A 24,719-nucleotide genomic window follows, 5' to 3' on the forward strand; every position below is an offset into this window, starting at 1 on the left:
AGACTATTAGAGAACTCTTCCCTGCCAATACACTGGACAATACTTTGATCTGACTCAACCCCCAACAAGGCAATTACACTTGAATTTGGAAAATGATGCAAAATCAGTTCATCAAGCTTTCCCAGCGGGGTGGGGGGAAGCCTGCCTTTTCGTGATGATTCAAATTCTCCAAGCTGCTCTAAAACCCAAACGCCATCTGGTTGTGGTCTGCCTCAAAATGAATAGTGCTGTAGAGCAGTCAAGCAAAGTCAGAGTTTGTCTCATGCTTTTTCTGGCAGGTCCGTTTGACTCCAGCATATGGCGTTGAAGTCGCACGCTCTTCAGACCAAGTACAATTTAACCTATCGATGAATGGCTGCCAAATTCCCTAAAAAGAAGCCAGTGTTAAAACTAGAAAAAGGCTGTCTTGCAAACAAAGCTATTCATTTTCAACTTCTTTAAAAAGTGCTCCCCCGCCCCCACAGCGCCTTTTTTTTAAATGCTCCCTTTTGACATTTGGTTTGTTACAATGGAAGCTTTGGAGTGTTGTAAGCACCAAGGTGCACGGAATGGGCGTTATTTGTGATCTGTAGAAAATATGCCTGGGCTGTCCTCAACACAGATAACTTGGACATTTTATTTCTTTTTAAAATCACTGGGAGGAATTGACAGGCTGGCTTTTACAAATAGGAGGACTGGTTTCTAAAATCATTTACTCCGGCGTGTAAATATGGAGTGAATGTGGAGTTACTTACAATAACGGTTTGCTCAAGAAAATTTTGGAAGTATTTTGCAGCAACACAGGAAGCTGCTTTCTATTCAGTCGCATCACTGCTCCATCTAGTTCATTCTTGTCGATGCTGAATGGCAGAAGCTCTCCAGGGTTTCAGAGATGTCTTTCCCAGCCCTGCCAGGAGACACCAGCACAGATTGAATCTGGAACCTTCCGCATGCAAAGCATGTGCTCTGCTACTCACCTACATCATTGATTAGTGAAATAACATCCTATAATGGTCGTGGAGTTCATCTATGTCAATAATGCAAGGTTGTGATTCAGTTTCATAGACAGTCCAGCCATCTGCCTGGTGAGATGTGGAATTTTGAAGGGGACATTTTTAAGAGCTCCTTAGAAGGGACATTGTAGAACTGGACAAGGTGCAGGAAAGGTCAACTGATACGATCAAGGGGCTGGAGCAAACTCCCCTGCAAGGAAAGGTTTCAACTTTCGAGGCTTTTTAGTTTAGAAAAAAGGGTGAGTAGGCGGGGTGGGGATATGAGAGGGGTGTATAAAATTGTGCATGGTGTGAAGAATGAGGAAAGGGAGACATTTTTCATTCAATGTAGCAGAGTGCTGGGAGATTCAGAACAAACAAAGCAAGTACTTCTTCACATATGTCACAGCGCATACTCAAATTATGGAATTCGCTACTGCAAGATGGAGTGATGGCCACCAACCTGGATGGCTTTACAAAGGAATTAGACATATCCATGGAGGAGAAGGCTATTGATGGCTACTAGCCCTGATGGCTGTATGATACCTCCAGTATCAGCAACAGTGTGTCTCTCCATACCAGTTTCTGGGAAACACAAGTGGGAGGGGGCTATTGTGTTCATGTCCTACTTGTGGGCTTCTGGTTGGCCACTCTGGAAATGGGCCTTTGGTCTTAGCCAGCAGGGCTCTTCTTATATTGTCTCATATCAACTAAATTTAATCAGGAGGAGCAGTAGAAATATGCCATTTGAATCACAACAATGGAAGGGAGATCTCATCCCTCGTCCTTTTTGTGAATATGGTGTATTCATCCTTGACTATTCCAGGGAGGGGGGGGGGGAATGTCATCTTGGGTGGCCACTTGTGAATCGCCCCAAAACAGGAAATGCATCACCAAAAAATAGGATGGTGATTTGCGTAACATTGTGTGTGCTGATCTATATGTATAGATGTAAATTTAGAAATTATTATTATAAATTAACTGGAAATACAGTACATCTCAGTGTGGAAGGATGTGTCCAGGTGACCTGTGTACCTGGCTGTTCAGCCTGTTGTTCAGGTGCTAATTTTTGATGGGCAACAGTTCTTATAGTTTGTTATGTTTAAACCATAATTGGACCGGGCAGACCTTCAAATAGAGGATGCCTTCAAATAGAAGACAATGCTCTGGCAACCCTTCAAACAGAGGACTGTCCTCTGCAAAAGAGGACAGCAGGCCACCCAGTGCCTGCATGCAGCCTGTACAAGTGGAGCCCCATGAAAAATGGCTAAGTTTTGGGCAGTGGAGGAAGGTAGCATTGCTATCCTGCTAGGAGGAAGTTGGCACTGTATTCTAGAACTATTTAATTAATGGCATGCATTGATTGTGCGATTTTAAAAGGTAAATAACAGTATAATGCATATCATTTTCAATGCTACCATGCTGGTACTTGCCTGTCCCCGCCCCAAACCTGATTTCCAATTACCCAGAGGGGAAAATATTCGAGTAACTTGGCTTCATACAAATTTAATATCCCTCCTGTTGCCTCCCAACCCCCAGCCATCTCTCCCTTGGTGTGGGGAATTAGTGTACCTTATATTGAAGAAATCAGCTTTGAAACCATTCCCGAGGTTTGGTTTGGTATGTTTTTCCCCAGCGTATCAGCATGGAAGCAGATGGGCATTGCCCTAGGCTCCTTAAGAACCTAGAGTAGAGTGCCAGGTTCTAAAAAGCATGTCAGCAGGAGAGAGCAGAACCAGGTGAAGAAGCTTGAAGCAAATGTGAGAAGCGCCAATGGATCGGGCTTGGTGATTTTTTTCAATATCTGCCTTGAGATGTAGCCTTCCTTGCAGCAGATGTAGAAACTGCTCTGTCAGATAGCTTTCCCCACACCTGCTGCCTCCCTAAATGCCGTGTGGAACTGAAAAATTAGGCAGCACACTGCTAGAAGGGTTCCTGCAAAAGTTGTAAATGAAGGGTGGTGGTGAACTTTCTGTGTGTGTGTTTTTCTTTCTCCTGCTGTTCTTTATGTCTAAAATGCCCATCAGATGGTCTCCAAAATGCATGGTTTAAAACCTCATCGATCACTGGTGCAGCTAGATAATTTTTGATTCTGGGCTTAATTATCTCAAATTTAGATGGGCATGTGTATTCAAGGGTAGGCATGGTTAGGCACCTGCTGAGGGCCCACTGAGAAGAGTCCCCTGGACTTGATCCTCCTCTTTACATTTTTGCACCCTTGCCTCTTGCTCTGGCCCAGACAACAGTGGTGGTGAGAAGGAGCAGTAGATGCCACAGCCTATTTGCTCACTAGCTCCCCAGCCTGTCAAGCAAGCCAGTGGTAGAAATGATGAGATAGGGGAGGACGAGCAAGAGCAGCTGGTGACAATGGCCATGAGAAGGGAGACTCAGTGAGGGAGGGGGCCCACTGAGGGTGCCTTGCCCAAGGGCCCTCAAAAGCCTGGAGCCAGCACTGTGTGTATTACTTCAGTTGTAAGGAACATGACTAAGGTTTCTCTCTCTCTCTCTCTCACACACACACACACACACACGATTCCATGCATTACAACTGCTTCTACATTCCTGATACGTTACAACAAAACACGAACAATGAAAAACTGTATGCCAACCCTGATTTAAAAAAAGAGGAGAAAGGAAATACTCTGATCATCAACAGCTTCACATTTTAAACTCCATTCTTAACACCATCATGACTACAGGAATAAAATGGAGTTTGCTTCTGCTTCTCTGATGCCTTTATCATCTGCCGTTCTCTGGGTGGTCATTTGGAGGTGGGGGGCTGGACTTCAGCCCAAAAGTCCATCCATTAAGGATGTGTAATCCTGTCTTCTTTCTTAATGTGACTCTTCAAAGCATGATGTACATTGATAACAATGTAGCAATAACAACAATAGCATTTTCCCTGATTTCTCCCTCTCGCTTTCTCGCTCAAGGTATATAGGGTGGAATTCCATGGAATTCCATGGGTTGAAAAGGCCATTTCAGCCTTTTAGAATGGGGGGAAACTGCACAAATGCTAGGAAACAACCAAAGAATAGGTGGTTGAGAGAAGGGGATCAGGCCAGGGAGGAGGGCATGACCATCTGGGGAAGCCAGGTTGGGCCAGATCTGAGCCCGGGCCTGAGGTTCTCCACCCCTCCTTCACACCATCGCCCACCACAGTGGCTCCACCTTCTTGCCCCATCTGCTGCACAGAGGTTCAGTGCATGCGGCCGTGGTTCTTGGGTGCCGTTGCTGCTCCCTTTCCCACCAACTCAGGCAGGTGAGTGAGGGATAACAGTGGCAGCAGTGACTACCTCCTGCCTGTCCCCTGTAGGCAGCCAGTGAGGAGCTAGTGCTCCACTAAGAGGGAATCTTGTTGGGACAAAGATTCCACACAACTAGGGATGGGCGAACGTACTGCAGTCCGGATCAAGTGCCGCTCGTTGGATTCCCACCCACCCACCCTTCTCGTCATGTGCAGTGAGTCATTGGGTGGTCTGCAAGCCCCTGGCAAGAGGCTCGCTGATACCGAGCTGCCATTTTGTGTAAAAATGGGGGCTCGGCCTGTTTTGTACAGGCTGATTTTACACAAACGGTGGCCGCAAAGCGGTCACTTAAGCAAGATTACAGGTGTAAATGGCCATTCACGCCTGTAATGTTGCGGAAATGGTCACTTTATGGCTGCCATTTGCGTAAAATCAGCCTTTACAAAAAAAGGCCATGTCATTTTGTGGCTTGGTGAGGGATCGGGGATCCTTGTGCTTGCCCGACTCAGCACGCACTGAGTCAGGCAAGCATGGAGATCTGCAGACTGGCATCTGGGGGGGCTGAGCAGGTGATTTCTCGCTGGGCCTGAAGCCGCAGCCGGATGCCCACAACATCCCTACTCACAACCAAGAACAGGCCCTGGGCTGTTTTGCACTGGCATGGGATGGTTTGGTGAGAGGGATACAGGGGTTCAGCATAATACCGGAGACTCTACGTGCATGTACTGCAAACAGTTTCTTCTGCGGTGTACTCATTAGCTCTACGGCACAAATCAACCCCAGGGAGATCTTTTTTTCTTTCTCCAATCCGCTTTCTGCTTTTGTACTCGCTGCTTTTCCTTTATAAGGACTTCGTGTATCTGGCAATTTGGAAGTAAATTAATTTGGACTGGGGTCGGGGGGGGGGGTAGGGAGAGAAAAGTGCATGGGTGTGCTAATACTCTGTATGCCTGCATTGTATTTGTGTTTTGTTTTGTTTTTAATAAAGACCAAACTAAACTAACATCGCAAGCACGGATCGAAATATTTTAAGTGTGAGTTTTACATATTTCAAACTGTTGGCTTCTGAGCCAGCCAGAAAATAGAACGTGATAGAAGAGGCAGCCAGATACAAATCAGCCCTGGGGATAACGACAGTGGGAAAAGATCCAAAGTTATGCCACTGGTTTGTCAAATGTATTACATTACATTTTTAAAATGATGTACTATATTATATTTATATCTTGCCCTTCCTCCAAGGAGTTCAAAGCAACATACATGGCTCTTATTCCTTCCCTTTTATCCTCAGACCAACCCTGTAAGGTAAGTTAGGTTGACAGATGATAACTGGCACAAGGACACTTGGTGACCATCATGGCTGAGTGGGGATTTGAATCAGAGTCTTCCCACTCCTAGTCCAACACACTTAACCACTACATCACACTGTCTCTCTGGGGTTGTAATTTAGGCAAAGACAAAGGACAAGCAAAGCACACTTGTCTGGCACTTTCAAGAGCTCCAGACGAGCCACTGCTCTGCCATTAGAAGGCGGAGCACCACACACAGGGATCCTCATGTTATTTCCAATCTGTGGTTAGAGATAACAAAGGGATCCCTCAGTTCACTTCTTACAAAAGCACCCAGTAGCCTCCAGGGCACAGAGCAAAGCTTGGGGAGGGGAATGGGTGCTCCCTGGAGGAAGCCCATGCCATGGATGGGCAAACTCTGTGGGCCAAATTATGCCCATGGGCCAGAGGTTAACCACCAACGATGTAAGAGGAAAATTCATACTATAGCAGTTGTGTTTGGCTTTTGATTGAGGAGCCCTCAGCAGTGATAATAACATGCAAGTCTTTTGACAATCTGGGTGTCCGATTCTGTCAGTCTTTAAGAGTGATTGGCTTGTTAAGATAAAGTAGCTTGATTAGTTGTCCATTCTTCCTCTGTGTCCTGAATCCTAGCTACAGCTTAGGGTTCGGGTCATTGCATACATCTGTTGGAAAAGAGAGGGGTAAAGAGTGTCTGTGACCTAAGGAACAAGGTATATAGACATGTGTTGTACTATTTGCCTTTTTTTCATTTTAATTTGTTTTTTCTCATGGTTCTTTTTAAGAGTCCACTTATCGTCATCAAGCTACCATTGACGATGAAGTTGTTTCCATGGAAATACTAGACACAGCTGGACAGGTGAGTAAGAACTCTGCAGATCCCTACAGTAAAACTCTGGCAACAAGGAAACTGTAATTAACATCAGGAGAAAGTTATCCAGTAATTATATATGAAAGATTAGGAATGAATTTCATTTAAAGAGGCAAAAGGGGAATGACCACAAGCCCATAAGCCAAATAGGAGAAAAGGAACCAACATTTTGCTTTCCTTATTTTGTTATCCTTCGTTGCTTTTCTCTCAGGAGCAGGAGGAACAACCAGGTCTCTCCAGTCCAGGAAAGTCATTGGGAAGGACTAACACTGACAACTTCCTGCCAGGGGAGAGACTTCCAGGAAGTCAGTGTGTGTACAAGTTCCACAAGGGTAGCCAGTTAGGACCAAATTAGATGAGATGCTGAGGAATTTATGATCAGATCTCCCTTAAAGTCCAAAGCAGGTATGGGCCTACTCAAATTGGATTGTGGAAGCGGTCCCCAGAAGCTGCTGTTAGTTCAGCAGGGGAAAATAGACAGGAAGCTAATTTTGACCATTTTGGTACCCTGTAGCCACTCTGGACACTTCTTTTTTTTAAATGGCACTGTAGTGGGGGAAGGTGCAGCCCATGGGGGTGCAAAAATAGACCCCCAGACCTCTCAAAGTTGCTCCCTCCTGGTGTAGACTCTTGTGACTGGAAACGGTATATGATTAGGGTTGTAGACGTTCCCCTGATGCGTACATAGTGGGTGGTGGCAGAACCAGTGAGCACAGCCCTGCTCTCTCCCTCCATGCGATTGCCATCAAATGGAGGAGAACACCTGAAAAGAGCTTTACTTTTAGACAATTCCACATCACTCACACCCTGTTAATGTATGAACATTCTTCAGATGGAAGACAATTTGGAGAGCAAGGCCACAATCTAGAGACCCCCTCATGTGCAGCTGTGTGCCAGAATTAACACAGAGAAGTGGCATTACTGGTCTCTAACACTACAAAATGCTCACAGAGAAGTTGTAATGAAATAATTGAAATGTTACATTTTTACATAAACAAGATAATAAAAAGTATTAATTACTGGGGGGAAAGACGGATGACACATTTCTTCTCCCCAAATGCTAAAATGTCCTTGGACCTAGAGTTTAGCTTGGAGTGGTAGGATTTAGTGTGGTGTCATGAACTCCAGTTTCTTTAGAACAGAAAAATCTAAACTATAACAATGTTATTTTCTTAATCTTTATATTTACAAATGTAAATGTTAATCTGGCATTCTTGAAGGTACAGAACAGGGATGGGGAACTTCCAGCCCACAGGCTGGATACTGCCTGCAGGAGTTTCCCATCTGGCCTAACCACATCTTCCCCAGACCCCACCCCCTCTTGGCACAGAAGAGAACTTATCTTGGACTGGGGATGGGCTGGATGTGCCCCATCTCGTCTGATCTCGGAAGCTAAGCAGGATCAGCCCTGGTTAGTACTTGGATGGGAGACTGCCTGCGAATCAGGCTTCCTGTACTGAGACAGGCTTCCTGTCTTGTAGGCCCCTTCCAACCCTATAATTCTATGATTCTATGATCAACACCTGATTGGAAAAAAGAGCTTTTCCCTGCAAGGGGGCAGGGCCTGGGGAGGAAGCTGCTGAGTGATTGAGGGAGGATCTACATCGTGTCTGCTAGCACATTGAATTCGGTAGACTGGCAAGTTAAATGCCATCACATTAAAATGTGATTATTCACACTCACCCTGTTTCCCCATTCCAGTACTTCATCAAATGCACAAGCACAGTTCACACTCGAGCACTGTGCTGTTTTCCTGCTCTTAAAGAAGGTGGCTCTCATTGGAGGAGCAGAAACTCATCCTGTCTCTGCTGATTCCCCACACACCGTCCTTCTCTTCCTCTATTCCGGGGGGGAGGGATGGCGCAAGCATCCTGTTGGGGCTTGAAGCCTGGCGAGAAGTTGCCACTCCACCCCCCCCCCAGACACCAGTTCCCTCAGCAAGAAGAGGGGAAGAAGGCAGCGCCTCTCATCCTCCCCCCATCATTGCTACAGCAGCAGTGGCATGGGAGAGGCTGGTCATTTTCCGTAAGTTCTCCTGGCCTTAGGGAAAATGACCAGCTTGTCCTTTGCCACCACCGCTGTAGCAGGTGGGGGTGGAGGGAAGAAAGAGGCATCTATCCTCTTCTCCCCCCCCCCGACCTGCTGGAGGCCAGGGCCAGAGGCTGAGGGGTGTCTCCCGATGCTCTTTTCCCCACGCCAGCCCTTGACAGCCGGCATGAGGAAGAGGGGTGGCGGCACCCAGCACTTGTGTTGGGGGGGGCTGCTAGCATCTTCGAAGCTTTGAAGCTTCAAAGACTGCCCTATTTTTGTCCACCGCTCATGAGATGACTTTAAAATTGTCCACAGACATTTTGATTGATGTTAGTCCGTGAATAGTGATGACTATCTGCCTGGATATGTGTGTGTATTTCTTGCCATGTTGCGAGCATGGAGGGGACTGTGAAAAAAATTACGCTTGCCTGGGCAAGTGTGCAGAGAAATTGGTCTGGAGAAGCTACGATTTTTCAAAGATTTGAAGATAATGTCTTAATTAAAAAAAAAAAAAAGCCAAAGCTGGGGTAGAAGGAGGTAAAACCTAGTGTCATTTGAAGGGATAGAACAACCCCCTGCTCAGTGCAGGAAGCCTGATTCCCAGGCAGTCTCCCATCCAAGTACTGACCAGGGCTGACCCTGCTGAGCTTCCGAGATCAGACAAGCACGCGCACATCCAGCCCTTTGCTTGTTGGTGATGAAACTTTGAGTGCTGAGGAAGCTATGCAATCAGTAGCTGGAAGACCGCATGGGGACAGAAGGGAAATACAAACACCACCTTATATAGGCTGGTATGGTAGGGGACTACGACCTTATACAGTGACAAACACAGAAGAGCAGAGCACATGAATGGGAAATACTGGAATATCGGGGTATTGAAAGTGGTAGCAGGGAAGCAGGAAATTGTGGTTCCAATATGAAGCAGGGACGGCGTAATGTGAAAGACGGGGGACGAAACCTCATTGGAAGCGTAAAAAACCATAAGCGTAGATCGCCCCTCGGTCCTGCTTACTTCTGAGGCTTTCTCTGTTTACTTGTGAGTTGACACGCAAGTCTTGCCATGCTTACTTGTGAGTAGACATGCTGCTTATGTTTACTTCTGAGTACACATGCAAAGACTTAGCATTTGGGATGCTATTTGTAAGTGCTGCTGAGTGATTCAGTCCTGCTTACTTCTGAGTAGCCTTAAAACAGGCAATAATCACATTTGTCCCTGCCTACTCTACTTTTGGTCACATCCACAGATGGAATGTGGCCCCCAAGACCTTTTCCAGATGGGAATTCAGCCCTCAGGCTGAAAAAGGTTCCCACCCTGGTATAGAAAGAAGTGGCTAGGCAGCATGTGCTAAATCTGAAAATAATTTGGAGTATCTCAGATCCCCACAAACTGCTTTTTCTCATTAAAAATTCTTTAACCAGATCTGCATATCTCTTTCAGTTCTCCTGGCACACCCTGCACTCTCAGTCTGGGCAAACCAGATTCAAACATTTATCAATAGGACGGGTGAAATTTATATTCTGGCTGTTTAGAACAGCCAGCTGTCTACGTGTGTAGCATCATCTGCTAACAGTGACCAAGCCATACTAAAGCTGACAGGGAGGGATCCATAGGGATGGACGAATCTGTCAGTTTTGGTTTCTTCCACATTTGAATGTTTTAAATCTCAAGTTCTTTCCAGCCCATCTATGAAGAAATGTATGAATTTAGGCAAATTCATATTCAAAGATGGACCAGAAATTCTCCCTATCTTTATGGATCCACTATGTACACAGTAGCATGATAGAATGATACAAATGGTCCAGAAATCAGAAAATTCAAGTTTAAAAGTCCCATTTTTTAGTAAGGCACCTATTTTTCTTTTCTTATTTAATGTCATCTTATTCATTTGGAAGTAGCAATTCATTGTTCAGACTGGAAAGCACAACAAAGCTATTGTAGTTCTTGTCATGCAAGAATGCAAAATAATGTTGGTTTTCTGCTGACATGTTAGAACTTGTGTTTTTTTTAGTGCCTGACCCTTGATCACTTCTTGAAACCATAACACAGGGCTACTAAAGCAGAACAGTCCAAAATACCAAACTCCTAATATCTATGGGCAGTATCCAGTGCTGGCAATCTACCACCGCTAAGTGCCTTGCTTGAGTGGAAACAAACATTAGCACAACTGGGAGCAAGTGCTTGCTAGCACAATCCCAGAAACTTGCCCAAATTAGTGTTTCCGGAGTGGAACAAATCAGTGGAGCTCCCTTCTGGGACCTCAGCTGACTTGTCCCATTCTAGAAGCATTAATTTGAGCTAGTTCACAGTCTGCATGTAGTCAGTTCACAAGCCATTCATCTGTAACCTCCAGCCAAATGAAGAGAAGAATTTTACCTCATGTCCATACCCAATCACAAATCCAAGAAAGCAGAGGAGTGTTGACTTATATTCTCCCAATGCGTGGGAGAACATTGCAGGCAACTGGCTTAACAAGTGTCTACATCAGGAGTGGGCAACATATGGGCTCCATGTGGCCCACAACAACCCTGCTGCAGCCCCCACTGCCCCTCAAATTTGGGGGGGAAATAGCCAAAACATGTCATCCGTAGCACTACAGAGCACCAAAAGGCTCAAATTTAGCTTCCTAACAAGTTAATTTTGACTCTTTTGGTGCTCCGTAGCACTACAGACACAATTTTTAAAACATATATTTTTTTTTTTGGCACCCCTCAGAGTGTGGCCCATGGGGGGGGACTCAGAGGGACAAAAATGGCGCTAGCTCCTCAGTGCATTATCGTTAGTTTTTCCTAGCGCTGCGGCAACATTGAATACTGGCTATTCTGTGTCTTTCCCACAGCAAACTTTTCTCTGCATTTTTCTTTTTTAAAACAGGAAGATGTCATTCAGAAGGAAGGGCACGTACGATGGGGCGAGGGCTTTGTGCTGGTCTATGACATCACGGACAGAGGAAGCTTTGAAGAGGTCCTGCCGCTTAAGAACTTGCTGGATGAAGTCAAAAAACCCAAGAATGTGACTTTGATCCTAGTTGGCAACAAAGCAGACCTGGACCACTCCAGGCAGGTCAGCACAGAAGAAGGGGAAAAGCTGGCCACAGAACTAGCGTGCGCATTTTATGAATGCTCTGCTTGTACAGGGGAAGGCAACATCATGGAGGCCTTTTACGAGCTATGCCGCGAAGTGCGACGCCGGAAGATGGTCCAAGGCAAGACCCGGAGACGGAGTTCAACCACTCACGTCAAGCAAGCCATTAACAAGATGCTCACCAAAATTAGCAGCTAAATATATTTGTTTCAAAAGTTAATGTAGAAGAGGTGAATCTGGGATGTAGAAGGGATCCTAAGGCCTGATTGTAGTCACTCAACAAGACGGTCAAAGCTTTGTGGTTTTTCTTTTTTAAACCATCACGTTCTTCTTCCTGAAGTTAAGAGAAGCAAAACAAGTTTTTGGAATGTTCCACTCCAGTTTGGTCAACCACCAAACCATACCATTTTTAAAAAACTAATTCACAGGGTAGCTTAGAGAATGGGGAATGGGTCAGAATGGGTCACATACGTTACTGCTTCACCTGCAGCCTAGCATGTTTACATGTCGCTATTATATGATGACTTATCACTAGCTAATAGGTGAGTGTTCACTTCAGTTTTTTCAGGAGAAATAGCTGACCTTTTGCCACTGGTGACTTACCACAGTCTGTATGTAGTCACTTCACAAAACATTCATCTGTAACCTCCAGCCAAATGATGAGTAGAATTTTACCTCATGTCCATACCCAATCAGAAATCCAAGAAAGCAGAGGAGTGTTGACTTATATTCTCCCAGTGCTTGGGAGAACGTTGCAGGCAACTAGCTTAACAAGTGTCTACATCAGGAGTGAGCAACACACGGGCTCCATCTGGCCCCCAACACCCCTGCAGCAACCTCTGCTGCCCCTCGAATTAGGAAAAAATACCCAAAACATGTCATGTGTAGCACGACAGAGCACCAAAAGGGGCAAATTTAGCTTCCTAACACGTTAATTTTGACTCTTTTGGTGATCCATAGCACTATGGACCCCAGTTTAAAAACATATATTTTGGTTTTTGGGACCCCACAGAGTATAGCCCATGGGGGGTGAGGAACGGACTCTGAGGGACAAAAATGGCCCCTAGACCTCCCACAGTTACCCACCCCTAGGGCCTACATGCGTATCATGGTAAAGTTGCCCACTGATAAATAGTCATCTCTATTTACCTGTAGACAATCTGTAAGCTGATAGAATGCTTATGTATCTGGCTGGCAATCTATGGATCGCAGGGTATTGATTTCACCCCTTTCACGTCACCATATGAATGCATGGTTATTAAAAGCATCAACACAATATTGCTGCTTTCACTGTGTCACCTTCCCTGAACCATTTTAATGCCTACATTTTAGTAGGACATCTTCAAAAGCTCAGCTGGTGGAAGCTCTTAGATGACTTGATAGAATCAACTGTATTTGTTATGTTCAGGTTTATTTCCATGCTGCTTTTTTGATCAAAAAGACCCCTAAAATGGCACACAAAAGTTAAAACACAAAATCAAATGATAACATACCAATTGCAAATAAATGGTATCAAAACAATGCTATATACTTGGATGATTCTCCATGTCTATAAGCGCTACAGAGTTGAACAGGACATATAATACTTGTTTCTTTCACAAAGATTTGTCTTTCTTGTTTTGTCTGTAATTGTTGCAGCCATTTGTACTTGAAAAATGAACAGAAGCTCAAAACAAAACATAGGTTTTGGGGAAATGCAGATGGTGCACTTTGGTCCCTACTTAGTGTTGACCTATAGTGCACTATCACTTTTGTTGATCAAAGGCTGTATTTGTCAGCAGTATGGATTGATTATTAGAGATTATTTCTATGTGGGTGGACTTTGATTCAGTTTAAGGGCTGGAATATATGAGCGTTTGAGGCTGCTTCTGGCCTCTGATTTCATTACTGTAAAATACACCATTTAAAAAAAACTATCGTAAGAGTACCCTCCTGCTATTAAGGCAAATCAAACCGGCACTTGCATATGATATAATAATTTTTTAAAAAATCTTGACTAGCGAGGGGGGAAGAATTTGTTCCCTTCACATTTTAATGTGGGCCTATCTAATTTCGCGCCTTTGAACTGATACATGAGCTGAAATTCAGTTACCCTTTGAAATTCATAGTTCTCCAAATTTTGCAATGGAGTTCTCCAAATGAAAATGTGTATATTAAGGAAAATAGCATTCAAAAATGTATTATATTAGGGAAAACTGCTTGCAAATGTATTAGGCCAAATCCCACGGCAAAATGTGTGTCTTAGGAGAAATGCACACAAAGATGCATGTGAATTTTCGTGCAAACTTTAAAAAAAGATGGTTCTCAAACTAAAGTGAAAATGGGATGAACTGAAGTTTAGATTGCAAAAATGAGGAACTGAGCATCTGCCATCTGGCCTGGTTTGAGGATACAAGGAATTGCCATCCCAAATTTTAAAAAACGTGTAATATCTTCAATCGATTTAAACAGCTAAAGAATAATTCCTACTGTCTGTTCACTTCAGACAATTAAACTAGAGTTGAGTCATATTTTATCTCAGGAGCTTGAAGGCTACTTGTGTCTTTTCCACACCACCCCGTGTGCAAAATTAGACCCTTTCTTGTGTTCCTCCACATATAGGTGAAATGGGTGGGGTCAGCACCCCCCTGGCACCACCCCCTGTATCCACGTGTTCAGCAGGATGTCTGCAAGAGGGCAATTCCTGCTCAATATTACACAGGCATTCCACACAATCAGGAATCCTAACCATGCAGGGTTCCCAATCACATGCAGCAGCAACACATCACACATAGGCACTCATTTCCAGGCATTCTGCTGAATGTGTGGGACATCAGCAGTGGGTCACTGGGGGTGGCCCCACTCACCCTTCCATGCATTTAACCTATATGCAGGGGAACACATGAAAGGGGCTCTGGATTCTCTTATTCTCAAGGCCTCTGCACCCTCCTATGTTTTCTCTTCCCTCAGCCTTCCTTGGAGCTCATCAACTGGGCTAATTTATCGCAATTCTCATATTAAGAGTTCACCAACAAGCTCAAATGTTATAATGAGTCCAACTTTCTGGAAGGTATTCACGCTATGTTACTAAAAATAGCCTAAAGAAATGAATTGCGTTGCCTTTAACCTAGCGGGCCACTTGACAAAGTGTTACAACAGGCCACTTTGTTGAAATGGAGTCAGGCCTAGAGCCCAGCGTACTGCCTCTAAAAGGTGTTGAAGTCTATTAAAGCTTTGCTTCCAGATGTCTTTGTTCCAGCAGCTTGGCAGCTGCATTGGCAAGAACCGATGTAACACATCCCCATTTTGACTAGATTTCCAATGACAGGCAGTAACCGATTTTAAATTGTTCTTATTACTTCGTGTGGGTTTATTTTTCCTTCCATAAGGTAGTGACAGTAATTGCTTTCTTTTGTTGGTTTCGTTCTGCTGGCCTCACTGCTCCAATTACTCAACCTTTGGCTGTGAATGTTTTCTGCTGCATACCTTTTGAAGGGCCCTGGCCTCGGGCCCAGCCTCAGCGCTTGGCATGCTGGGACATTTGCCAGGGCCCACCAAGGTTGATGCCTCACCTGGGCCACCCAACTCCGCATCAGCTGCCACCTTGCTCACCCCACAGCAGTGCACTGCTCCAGCTGCCAGCCTCCTCCTTCGACGCTCACACAATTTGGGATGGCAATTCCTTGTACCCCCAAACCAGGCTAAATAGCAGATGCTCAGTTCCTCGTTTTTGCAATCTGTGTGATAGAGCACGTGTTGCATGCTGAAGCTCCCAGTTTCAATCCCTGGCTTCCCCAGGTAAGGTGAGAAAAAATTCCTGCCTGAAACCCTTGAGAGCCACTGCCAGTCAGTGTCGACAATGTTGGGCTCCAATAATCTGGCTCAGGGTAAGGCAGCTTCCTATGTTCCACTATTCCACTTGCAAGCAGGCATGCCTAGTGGTAGCAGCAGTGAAATGGCCCAGAAGCCAAGAAACTGCTCAGCTCCTGGCTCATTACAAGGGCACTGCCAGGTAAGTCCACTCATGAGCGAGCAGGAGGGAGTGGCAGGCAGTTACTGCAACCTCTCCCACTCTCCCCATCACAGGCTTACCTGGTGGTGGTAGTGGTGGTGGCAGCACTGAAATGGGCAAGGAACCAAGGAGCTACTCAGCCCCCAGCCCATTACAGAGTAGGGATGTCTGTTGCATGGAAATCTGGCCCTTTTTTAACTTGAAGGAGTCCCGCTGCCTCCTGCCTGACTCAGCTTACATTTGCAAGCTGAGCTGCAGGTTTCCTCTGAACTCTGAGGCCTTTTTGCTTTTTTGTTTGTTTGTTTTGGTCAGCCAGGCCACAATTTGCACAAATAGAGTTGTGCAAATTGTGACTGAAATTTGTGCAAATTACACAAATTTGCACAAATTGTGGCCATACTTTGCATGGGGCTCAAGTGGTGGTAGGTACTGGTGGCAGGGTGGGGGGACTGGTTGGTGCTGGGGAGCCACCAATGGCAGATTTCCCAGGGAGCTCCAAAATCTGGAGCCAGGGCTGCTTAGCCAGCATACTACCTGATTAACAGATGCATATAGCCCTTTTCAGGCATTCTATAGCCAAACAGGGCAAACACACGAGAGGGAGCATGCTAGGCCCTGCCCCTCTCCCTCATTATATTTGTTTCCCTTTACTTGTGGAGAGCCTCTGTCTGAAAAGGAGAGCCTCCTGTATACATGGAGGCTTGTATGGAGTTCATGGAGGCCCACCAGGAATAGAGGGCAATGGATGCAACAAAGGAGCAGGATTGGGCTGAAGCACTCTCCTTGCATATTTGCCCAATGCAAGTATATTGCATAGGGCTAATATGGCCTATGCAAGTACAGAATGCCTGAATAGGGCTTACTTTGCACCACTGATGGGAGGTGATGAGCAGAGTTCCTCTAGTGCTTAAATTTCAGGAGCGGGTGCTGACCCTTTTAGCTTCTGTGATGGCACACTTGGCTATTGTGTTTTGAGGACTACAGGGGGCTTGATTTGGCTAAAACGGGGGAAGGCAGGGGGACTGTACCACCTCAGCTTTTCATGTGCCAGGGGGAGCCTGTGTTTGAATGTATCTCTGTATGCAAATCCCCTTGTGCATGGTAGGTCACCATTTCATGGGGATGGTTCTAAGCCTCCTTTCATCCTGACATGCTTTGTAAGATGATGATGATGGCTAAAGGGCTCTGTCAAGCAAGCAGACTGCAGGTGCAAATTTATTGGAGATGGCATTGAGTGTACCATATGCCCGGTTCAACATTTGAATCAGTTCCAAGTAAATACAATCAATCATCTTTTCATTGATTGGGCATCACACATATTGTGGAAAGCAGCCAGAAGGAAATGACTTTGAACCCCATTATCTATAGTTTGTTCTATCGATGGTTATTTTCAACTTTAATTTTTCTTTTATTGATTTTTGGGAGAGGAGGGGTAGGGTGATTATTTGCAACATACATTTGCTGCCATTCTTGTGTATTGGTGGAGAAGGGATCCAAAAGATTCTTGCTCGATGGATGTGAAGGTTTTGTTGGTTTTGTTTTTAATGGCTTGAGCACGCTGCAATCTGTCTTTCAAAAAGGAAAAGCATTTGTAAAATATAGAGGCTTTAACGGAACAATATTTCTCAGCAGTTTGGCATAGCTGACTTTATTTTCCTTGAAAATGTTAATCTATAATAAAGGTGTCGTTTTAAAAGCTCTGGACTTTTGAATGCTGTTTTGACCTCCTGTGCCAGAATTTAAATGTAACAGCTCTGTCACTTTATTCTGTGATATAGAAGCTTGGGAAAGATTCAGAGCCCCAATCCAGCTGCTATAGTTAATTGCGACCTTGTCCCAGAAAACAATACAGCAGCCCATGACTAACTTTAATCCCATTGTTTTCAGTGGGACTTCTAGTCCAATCCTGTACATCTACTCAGAAGCGTCCCATTGTTTTCAGTGAACTTACACAGGTAAGTGTGCACAGGCTTGCAGCCTTAGTCATGACAAACTCCCCTGGAATATATTTTCTCTACGTCTACCCATGGCAGATGGCTCTCACACTGGCCCCTTCTCCCACATCCGGGTAACCTCCCAGGAAGGGTGCTCTGTCATGCACCTCTTCTCACAACATAGGGTAATATCCCCTCTGGGAACCTGAAGTCATTTCAGAAGCTTCAGTCCATAATTCAGCCCCCTTCCAGTAGCATTTTCCCCCTTCCCACGTTCTGACTGATTTACACGAACCCATTAACACAAAGTACTGCAGGTGCAGACAAAGACAGAGTTTGCATAAAGACGGCAGACAATTCTTCCCTGCCTGCTTTCATATCCCAGTCACTCCTCCATTCATACGCTATGCAAGGTGCATCGCTGAATCACAGCTCCAAACAATTTCCACAGAAGTACAGGAAAGGAAACTGAAGGTCATTGTCAGCTTATCATGAGTTGTTATGATGATTTTTGACTTGGGTTCAACAGTACAAACAAGGTGTGCAATCTACATCTAGGGATGGAAGAGAAATTTGTGAGGTTCACATTTTAATGCAAACTTACCTAATTTCTGTAATTTGAAACAATATGTGAACCAAAACTCAGTTATCCTTCTAAATTGGCATTTCTCTGAATTTTGCAATGGAGTTTTCCCATCGAAAAATGCATGTATAAATGTGTTTATTCATGAAAATAACATTCAAAAATGCATGTTAGCCAAATAGCTTGCAAAAATGTGTATATTAGGCAAAACGACATACAAAAATGCATGTAATAGGGAAAATGTGTGCAAAAAAGGACACGTACTTTATTTTTAAAAAAATTCTCACAGTTTGGGATGACCTGAATTTTAGACTGGAAAAAATGCTTGCCGTTTGGGACATCCCAAATTTAAGACTGGAAAAATGAGAAACTACGAGAAACTGAAATGGACAGATTTGCACATCCCTATCGACATCCCACAGAAATCAGCATCCAAACACACATTGACCAAGACCAAGTGACCAATCCAAGTTCTGGATTGCCCTGTAAAACTGCTGTTTGGAAGGCAAGGCTATGCACTCTGTACAGGAGACTCAGCCAGCAGACACCAAGCTAAGCCAGTGATGTTACCACACATATACAAACTGGGCAGTGGAGGCTGGTGGCTCCAAAGTTGGTGGGACGGAAGCACTTTGGATAGCACCTTTAGAGTTCTGACTGAAACCCAGAACAGATTCACCACCCCACTGACATTGGAACCACCAGCCTCCACTGGAACTGGATTTTCAGGGGGGTCTTCCTGAAGTCTTACACTCCTCTGCCTAAGGCTCTCAGAGCAGGTGGGCAGGCAGCTCAGTCTGTGCCTCATCAACACGTTTCTCCATCTTGGAGGGAAGGATGAGAGGATGTGCCTGTCGAGAGTTACTAGAACTGTGTGCCGCTGTCCCGTGTGGTGGACCACTGAACTGCAGGTGGCAGCTTCTCAGTGAGGCACCTTCTGGGGCTGGACTGGATCGCACCCACGCAGGCTGGTGATTGCATCCTTCTGGACAGGAAGGAGTATCAGAAGGCTTCCTGTGCCAGTTGAGCCTTGCTCAAGCAACGAGGTCTTCCTGAGCTCTGGTGTGTTTCTGTATCCTTGGTCCCGACTTCTGGATTGCCCTCAGGTTCTGACTTACTCATTGGTCCAGATGACTGGCTTTTCCTATGACTCCTGACTTCTTGCTCCTGGGTCCTGGCTCATCTCAAGCTGCTGCCCAGACATGGGCCAGCCCTGGCAGTCCACTATTCCACTTCCTTCCTTGCCTCTCTGGTTTGCTCTGCCCTGAGTTACATGCTACCTCAGTTTTGTTTAGCATGTGGAGCTCCTTCAGTTCATTTGCATCTTCCCCCCACTCACTCTGCTTTACCGATATGCACATGTGCATTGGAGAAACACTGCAAAAAAAGCGATCTCGATCAGTGTATGATCTGATCAAGATTCTTTTTGTGATGTGTTTAACTGATGCACACATACACTCCTGATCACTGGTAAACCACCACACAAATTTAAGTTGCCACATGACCATAGCTGCAATCACATCAATTTTTTTTGCAGTGTTTTGTCAATGCACACAGATACAATAGTTTATCAATACACATAGTGTGTGCTGAACTGCCCCCTCCTCATTTGCCATTCCCAAATCCAGGTGATGACTGTCAGAGCAATACGGCAATGGAACCCATTACCTAGGGAGGTGGTGGGCTCTCCCACACTGGAGGCATTCAAGACAAGGCTGGACAGCCATCTGTCAGGGATGCTCTGACTCGGATTCCTGCACTGAGCAGGGGGTTGGACTCGATGGCCTTGTAGGCCCCTTCCAACCCTACTATGATTCTATGATCTTGGGGACCAATCTGAAGGATTTTTAGGGTAGGGATTTTTAGGGTGAGGCCAAAACCATTAAAATGGTTACGGGGAGGAGGAGTGCTTACTTTGGAAAGTTCCGCTTTTTTATATTCTCTCCCCCACCACATTTACAGCTTTAAAATGTGGCTTGCTCTGGCAGCAGCAGCTCTCCCCCCACCCCTGTTTATTTACCATTTCAAAACTGCCATGCTGCCCATAGCCGTAGAAGCACCCACCGCTGGGGTTAGCATGGTACTGCAAAACAGAAGGCAACGGGGTCCCATTGAACAGAAGGCAACGGGGTCCTGCTGAAGGCTGACACCCCTCCAATTTAAGTCAGGCGGAGCACAGAGGGGCTCTTCTCCATGTTCCAGCTGCCCTGCATTTGTGGCTAGATGCACATTTTCGCTCATCTAGCTGCGGCTTCAGGGAGCGGGAGCGGGAGGGAAGGGGCCCAGAGACATGCTAGGGAGCTGTCTAAAGCAGCTTCTACAGTCTTCTCCCATCCCCGCCCCCAGGACCACCCCCTTTTCACCCTCTCTGTGCTCTGCTTATGAGTGCAGAGACAGTGGCAGCGTGGAAAGAACCACGATGGCTACGAAGGGGTGGGGGAGGGGAGCACGGTTTCTGGAAACCAAGGTTGGATGACCTTGGCTTCCAGAAACCAAAAAATCCTATAGCTGTCTAGAGAGTGTCTAGTGGCCAGAGGATTGCTCTCCCCCAGCCCTCAGCCTAATTTCATAGAGACTCAGGCTCATTTCGAAAGCCCTTTGCAAGCAACCAGCTTAGACCTCTGGAAAGAGCGATCTGGGAGCCTGCTGGGTGGGGAGAAAGAGTGGAGGAGACAAGGGACAGTCAGAAAGAAAGGGGAGAGAGAGAGAATGGGGTGTGGGGGGACAGAGAAAGAGAGAGTGAATGGGGTGGCAGAGAGAGAGAGAGAGAGAGAGAGAATGGGGGGAGAGAGAATGGGGTGGCAGAGAGAGAGGAAGAGAATGGAGAGAGAGAGAGGAAGGGGGGCAGGAAAACAATGGCCCCACCCACTATTGGCTCTGGCCCCACCCACTGCTGGCTTCGGCCCACTGACTGGAGGCATGTACCCCTCAACAACTTACCCCTGAGGGAATGCAGCCACCAACAGAAGAAAGCTTTCCCACCCCTGCTTTATAATGAGTTGGATGTTTCTTCCCAAACTGGAAGAAACTTTTTCATTAGCATGCAGAGGTTTCAAGTCCAGGGGACTTTTTTCTGCTCCAAAACCTAATGTACACTGTCAGCCTCAATATATTTATCAAGCTTGACTAATTCCTTAAGATTGCGGGACAAGATACATGCCATTCCACTGTTGTAACCCCTCTTACCCACGCATAACTAATTAAGCATGAGGTGGCAGGAGTAGCCAGTTGCCATTAATGGCGCTGATGATTATTTAGGTGACAAACATTTCATAGTGTACTCAAAAGTAATATCTGAAGACTAAATAGCCAAGAAATTGAATCCAAACTTGGACACCATGAACTCGGTATTGAATTACCAATCTCAACCCTGTATGACCAGCCTTAATAATAATATTTGTATTTCCTGTGGGCTAGATGATCATGTGGTTTATATTTCACTTAATAGACTTTCTGGGCAAATGACCAGCAAAAACGTAGTTATAACTAGGCACTGTTTGTAGCTGATATCTTTCTTTTGTCTGTACTGAACTGTGTTGACTCTTAACTCACTCAATGATTTTACTTGATTTTACTTGATTTTATTCTTATGACCAAAAACTATGCCTGGATCAGCCCAATGTAGGGTGGCCACGTGTTCTCTACTACAGAGAACAGTCCTCTATTTGAAGGGCTACCAGAGGACTGTCCTCTATTTTGAAGGGCTGTCCAGTCCAAGTCCACTTTAAAGAACCATCCGAAGGAAGAGCCGGGCCTTGAAGTTGCCCATCAACAGCACCTGGACAGCAGACTGAGCAAAACACACAGGTCACCTGGTCGCAGTCTTCCCCACTATGGTGAGATGTCCTGTATTTCTATTTTAATTATAATAATTATTTCTAAATTTGCACCTAGACATATACATTAGCATATGCAAATTCTATGCAAATCAGTGTCCCCTTTGGTCCTCTTTTTTGGTGATTCACAAGTGGCCGTCCTGGCCCAACACAGAGGCTCTCTCAGGTTAATGTAAGATTTGTACCTCAGCCCTGGGCACCTGTGCATATGCTAAGGATGAATGGAAACTATTGGTTTCACTCTGAACAGTTCTGGCAGGGACTGGAATGATTTAATTCAGCTCCACATAAACTGTTTGTAGAAACCAAAATAGATTCCATGATACACTCTGGGCATGCACAGAAAGCTCTTGCTCCACAAGGCCTCTTCCTACATATAGGAAAGCCTCCAGCATGGCAAGACTTGTTCGTGGAAGCCATGAAAAGCAGGAACCTCGTGCACAGGGCTGCTAACACAACATGTATAACAATATGAAAGAACTGTTGGATTTGGCCTAGTTGGAGTGTGCTTCCTGGGAGGAGCCCGAAAGTAGTTGCAGGCAACACCCACTGCTTCTGGCTTGAGAGGGAGGCCACAGCCAGAAAGAGCTTTGTAGAGTGGGCTTCATATAAATAAAACTTGGCAATGTCTTTATAAAGCAGAGTCTGTTTGGCTCTGTGGGGTGCAGTCCACCAATGGGCATATCCCTTTAAAGGGCCTCTCACTTTGTACCAACCAAGGCCTAAGGCAGTGGTCCCCGACCTTTTTGGGACCAGGGACCGGTCCCATGGAAGACAATTTTTCCACGGACCGGGGAGGGATGGGACCGGGCCTCAGTAGGAGTGTGGGAACCCACCTTACCTTAGGTCATGGGGGGGAGGCGATCCGTTCCCTCCCCCACCCCAGAATCCTCGCTGGCCCTGGCCAGCTTCGCTCCGAGCTGCCAGCCGGCTCCAGCCAGGGGCAGACTTCCAGCCGCTGGAACGCAAATGGCATCTGCTATGTGGGTGCCATTTGTGTCCCTGCTGTTTGCAGTAATAGGCTACGTAAAGATTTACGTAGCCTATTACTTGAAGAACAAGGACACAAATGGCGTCGGTGTAGCGGACACCATTTGCATCCCAGTGGCCGGAAGTCCGCCAGCGGCTGGAGCCGGCTGGCAGCTCCGCGGACTTGCCGCAGAGTGGAGCCAGTGAGGGCTGGCAAGGATTCCGGAGGGGGGAGGATCGCCTCCCCCGCCCCACAGACCTAGGGATGAACGAAAGTCACTTACCTTTTCTCAGGGGTGATTCGCGGTGGGGGGGAGGCGCTTCGCTTCTCCCCCCGAAGTTCAGGCGAGGGGGGGGAGGTGCCCCGCCTCGCCCGGCCGAAATTCAGGCCGGGGAGAAGCGCCCTGTCTCCCCGGCCGTGAAAGAAAAAGTGGGGAAAAAAACAAAAAAACCCGTGATAGGCTACGTAACGATTAATGTAGCCTATCATGGCTAGATTTCCAAAGTCAGCCGTGATAGGCTACGTTAATCGTCACGTAGCCTATCACGGGTGACTTTGGGGGGGAGGGAAAGCGCATATGCAAATGGCAGCGGCCCATGGGCGCCGCCATTTGCGTTCCTTATTTTGGCACATCTAGTCTACGTAAAGATTTACGTAGACTACGGCGAAAATAAGGGAACGCTATTTGCGTTGCCCTTATTTTCGCCGTAGTCTACGTAAATCTTTACGTAGACTAGACGTGCCAAAATAAGGAATTCAAATGGCGGCACCCATGGGCTGCCGCCATTTGCATACGCGCTTTTTTTTTTCCCAAAGTCACCCGTGATAGGCTACGTGACGATTTACATAGCCTATCATGGCTGACTTTGGAAATCTAGCTGTGATAGGCTACGTAAATCGTCACGTAGCCTATCACGGGTGTGTGTTTTGTTTTGTTTTTTACTTTTTTATTTTGTAATGGCAGCGGCGGCGGAAGCCGGTCAGGAGACCGGCCGCCGCCCCCGCCCCCGACGAAACGCCACCGGGACCTGCCACCGAGAGGTAAGTCCCATCCCGGGGGGGGGGCGGCGGAGAATTTCCCCAACACTTTCGGGGGGCCGAATGCCTTGGCGCACGGCCTCCCGAAGATTCGTGGAGAAATTCTCCACCATCCCTACACAGACCCAAGAAAGTGATGTGTGCATCAGTTAAACACATCACAAAAAGAATCTTGATCAGATCATACACATACACTGATCGAGATTGCTTTTTTTGCAGTGTTTCTCCAATACACATGTGCATATCGGTAAAGCAGAGTGGGTGGGAAAAGATGCAAATGAACTGAAGGAGCTCCACATGCTAAACAAAACTGAGGTAGCATGTAACTCAGGGCAGTGCAAACCAGAGAGGCAAGGAAAGAAGTGGAATAGTGGACTGCCAGGGCTGGCCCTTGTCTGGGCAGCAGCTTGAGATGAGCCAGGACCCAGGAGCAAGAAGTCAGGAGTCATAGGAAAAGCCAGTCATCTGGACCAATGAGTAAGTCAGAACCTGAGGGCAATCCAGAAGTCGGGACCAAGGATACAGAAACACACCAGAGCTCAGGAAGACCCTGTTGCTTGAGCAAGGCTCAACTGGCACAGGAAGCCTTCTGATACTCCTTCCTGTCCAGAAGGATGCAATCACCAGCCTGCGTGGGCACGATCCAGTCCAGCCCCAGAAGGTACCTCAATGGCTACTAGTCTTGATAGCTATATGCTCTCTCCAGTATCAGAGGCAGTATGCCTATGTACACCAGCTGCTGGGGATCATGGGCGGGAGGGTGCTGTTGCACTCATGTCCTGCTTGTGGGTTTTCCATGGGCAGCTGGTTGGCCACTGTATGAACAGAAAGCTCGACTAGATGGATCCAGCATGGTT

General features: G+C 46.2%; 1 protein-coding gene across 1 annotated transcript in view; it reads left to right on the plus strand.

Moving 5' to 3' along the window:
* Positions 1 to 17,193, plus strand: part of RERG (RAS like estrogen regulated growth inhibitor) — a 147,467-nt gene extending 130,274 nt beyond the window's left edge. Inside the window, exons 4-5 of the mRNA XM_084809239.1 lie at positions 6,312 to 6,385; positions 11,301 to 17,193. Of these exons, the coding sequence (XP_084665365.1) occupies positions 6,312 to 6,385; positions 11,301 to 11,708 (482 nt within the window). The 3' untranslated portion in view covers positions 11,709 to 17,193. The remainder of the gene's footprint in view (positions 1 to 6,311; positions 6,386 to 11,300) is intronic.
* The last annotated feature ends 7,526 nt before the right edge of the window (positions 17,194 to 24,719 follow it).

The sequence above is a fragment of the Heloderma suspectum genome, chromosome 7 (genome assembly GCF_057233095.1).
Source record: "Heloderma suspectum isolate Gila_16-S chromosome 7, 16-S_ref, whole genome shotgun sequence".
NCBI classification, from domain to species: Eukaryota; Metazoa; Chordata; class Lepidosauria; order Squamata; family Helodermatidae; genus Heloderma; species Heloderma suspectum.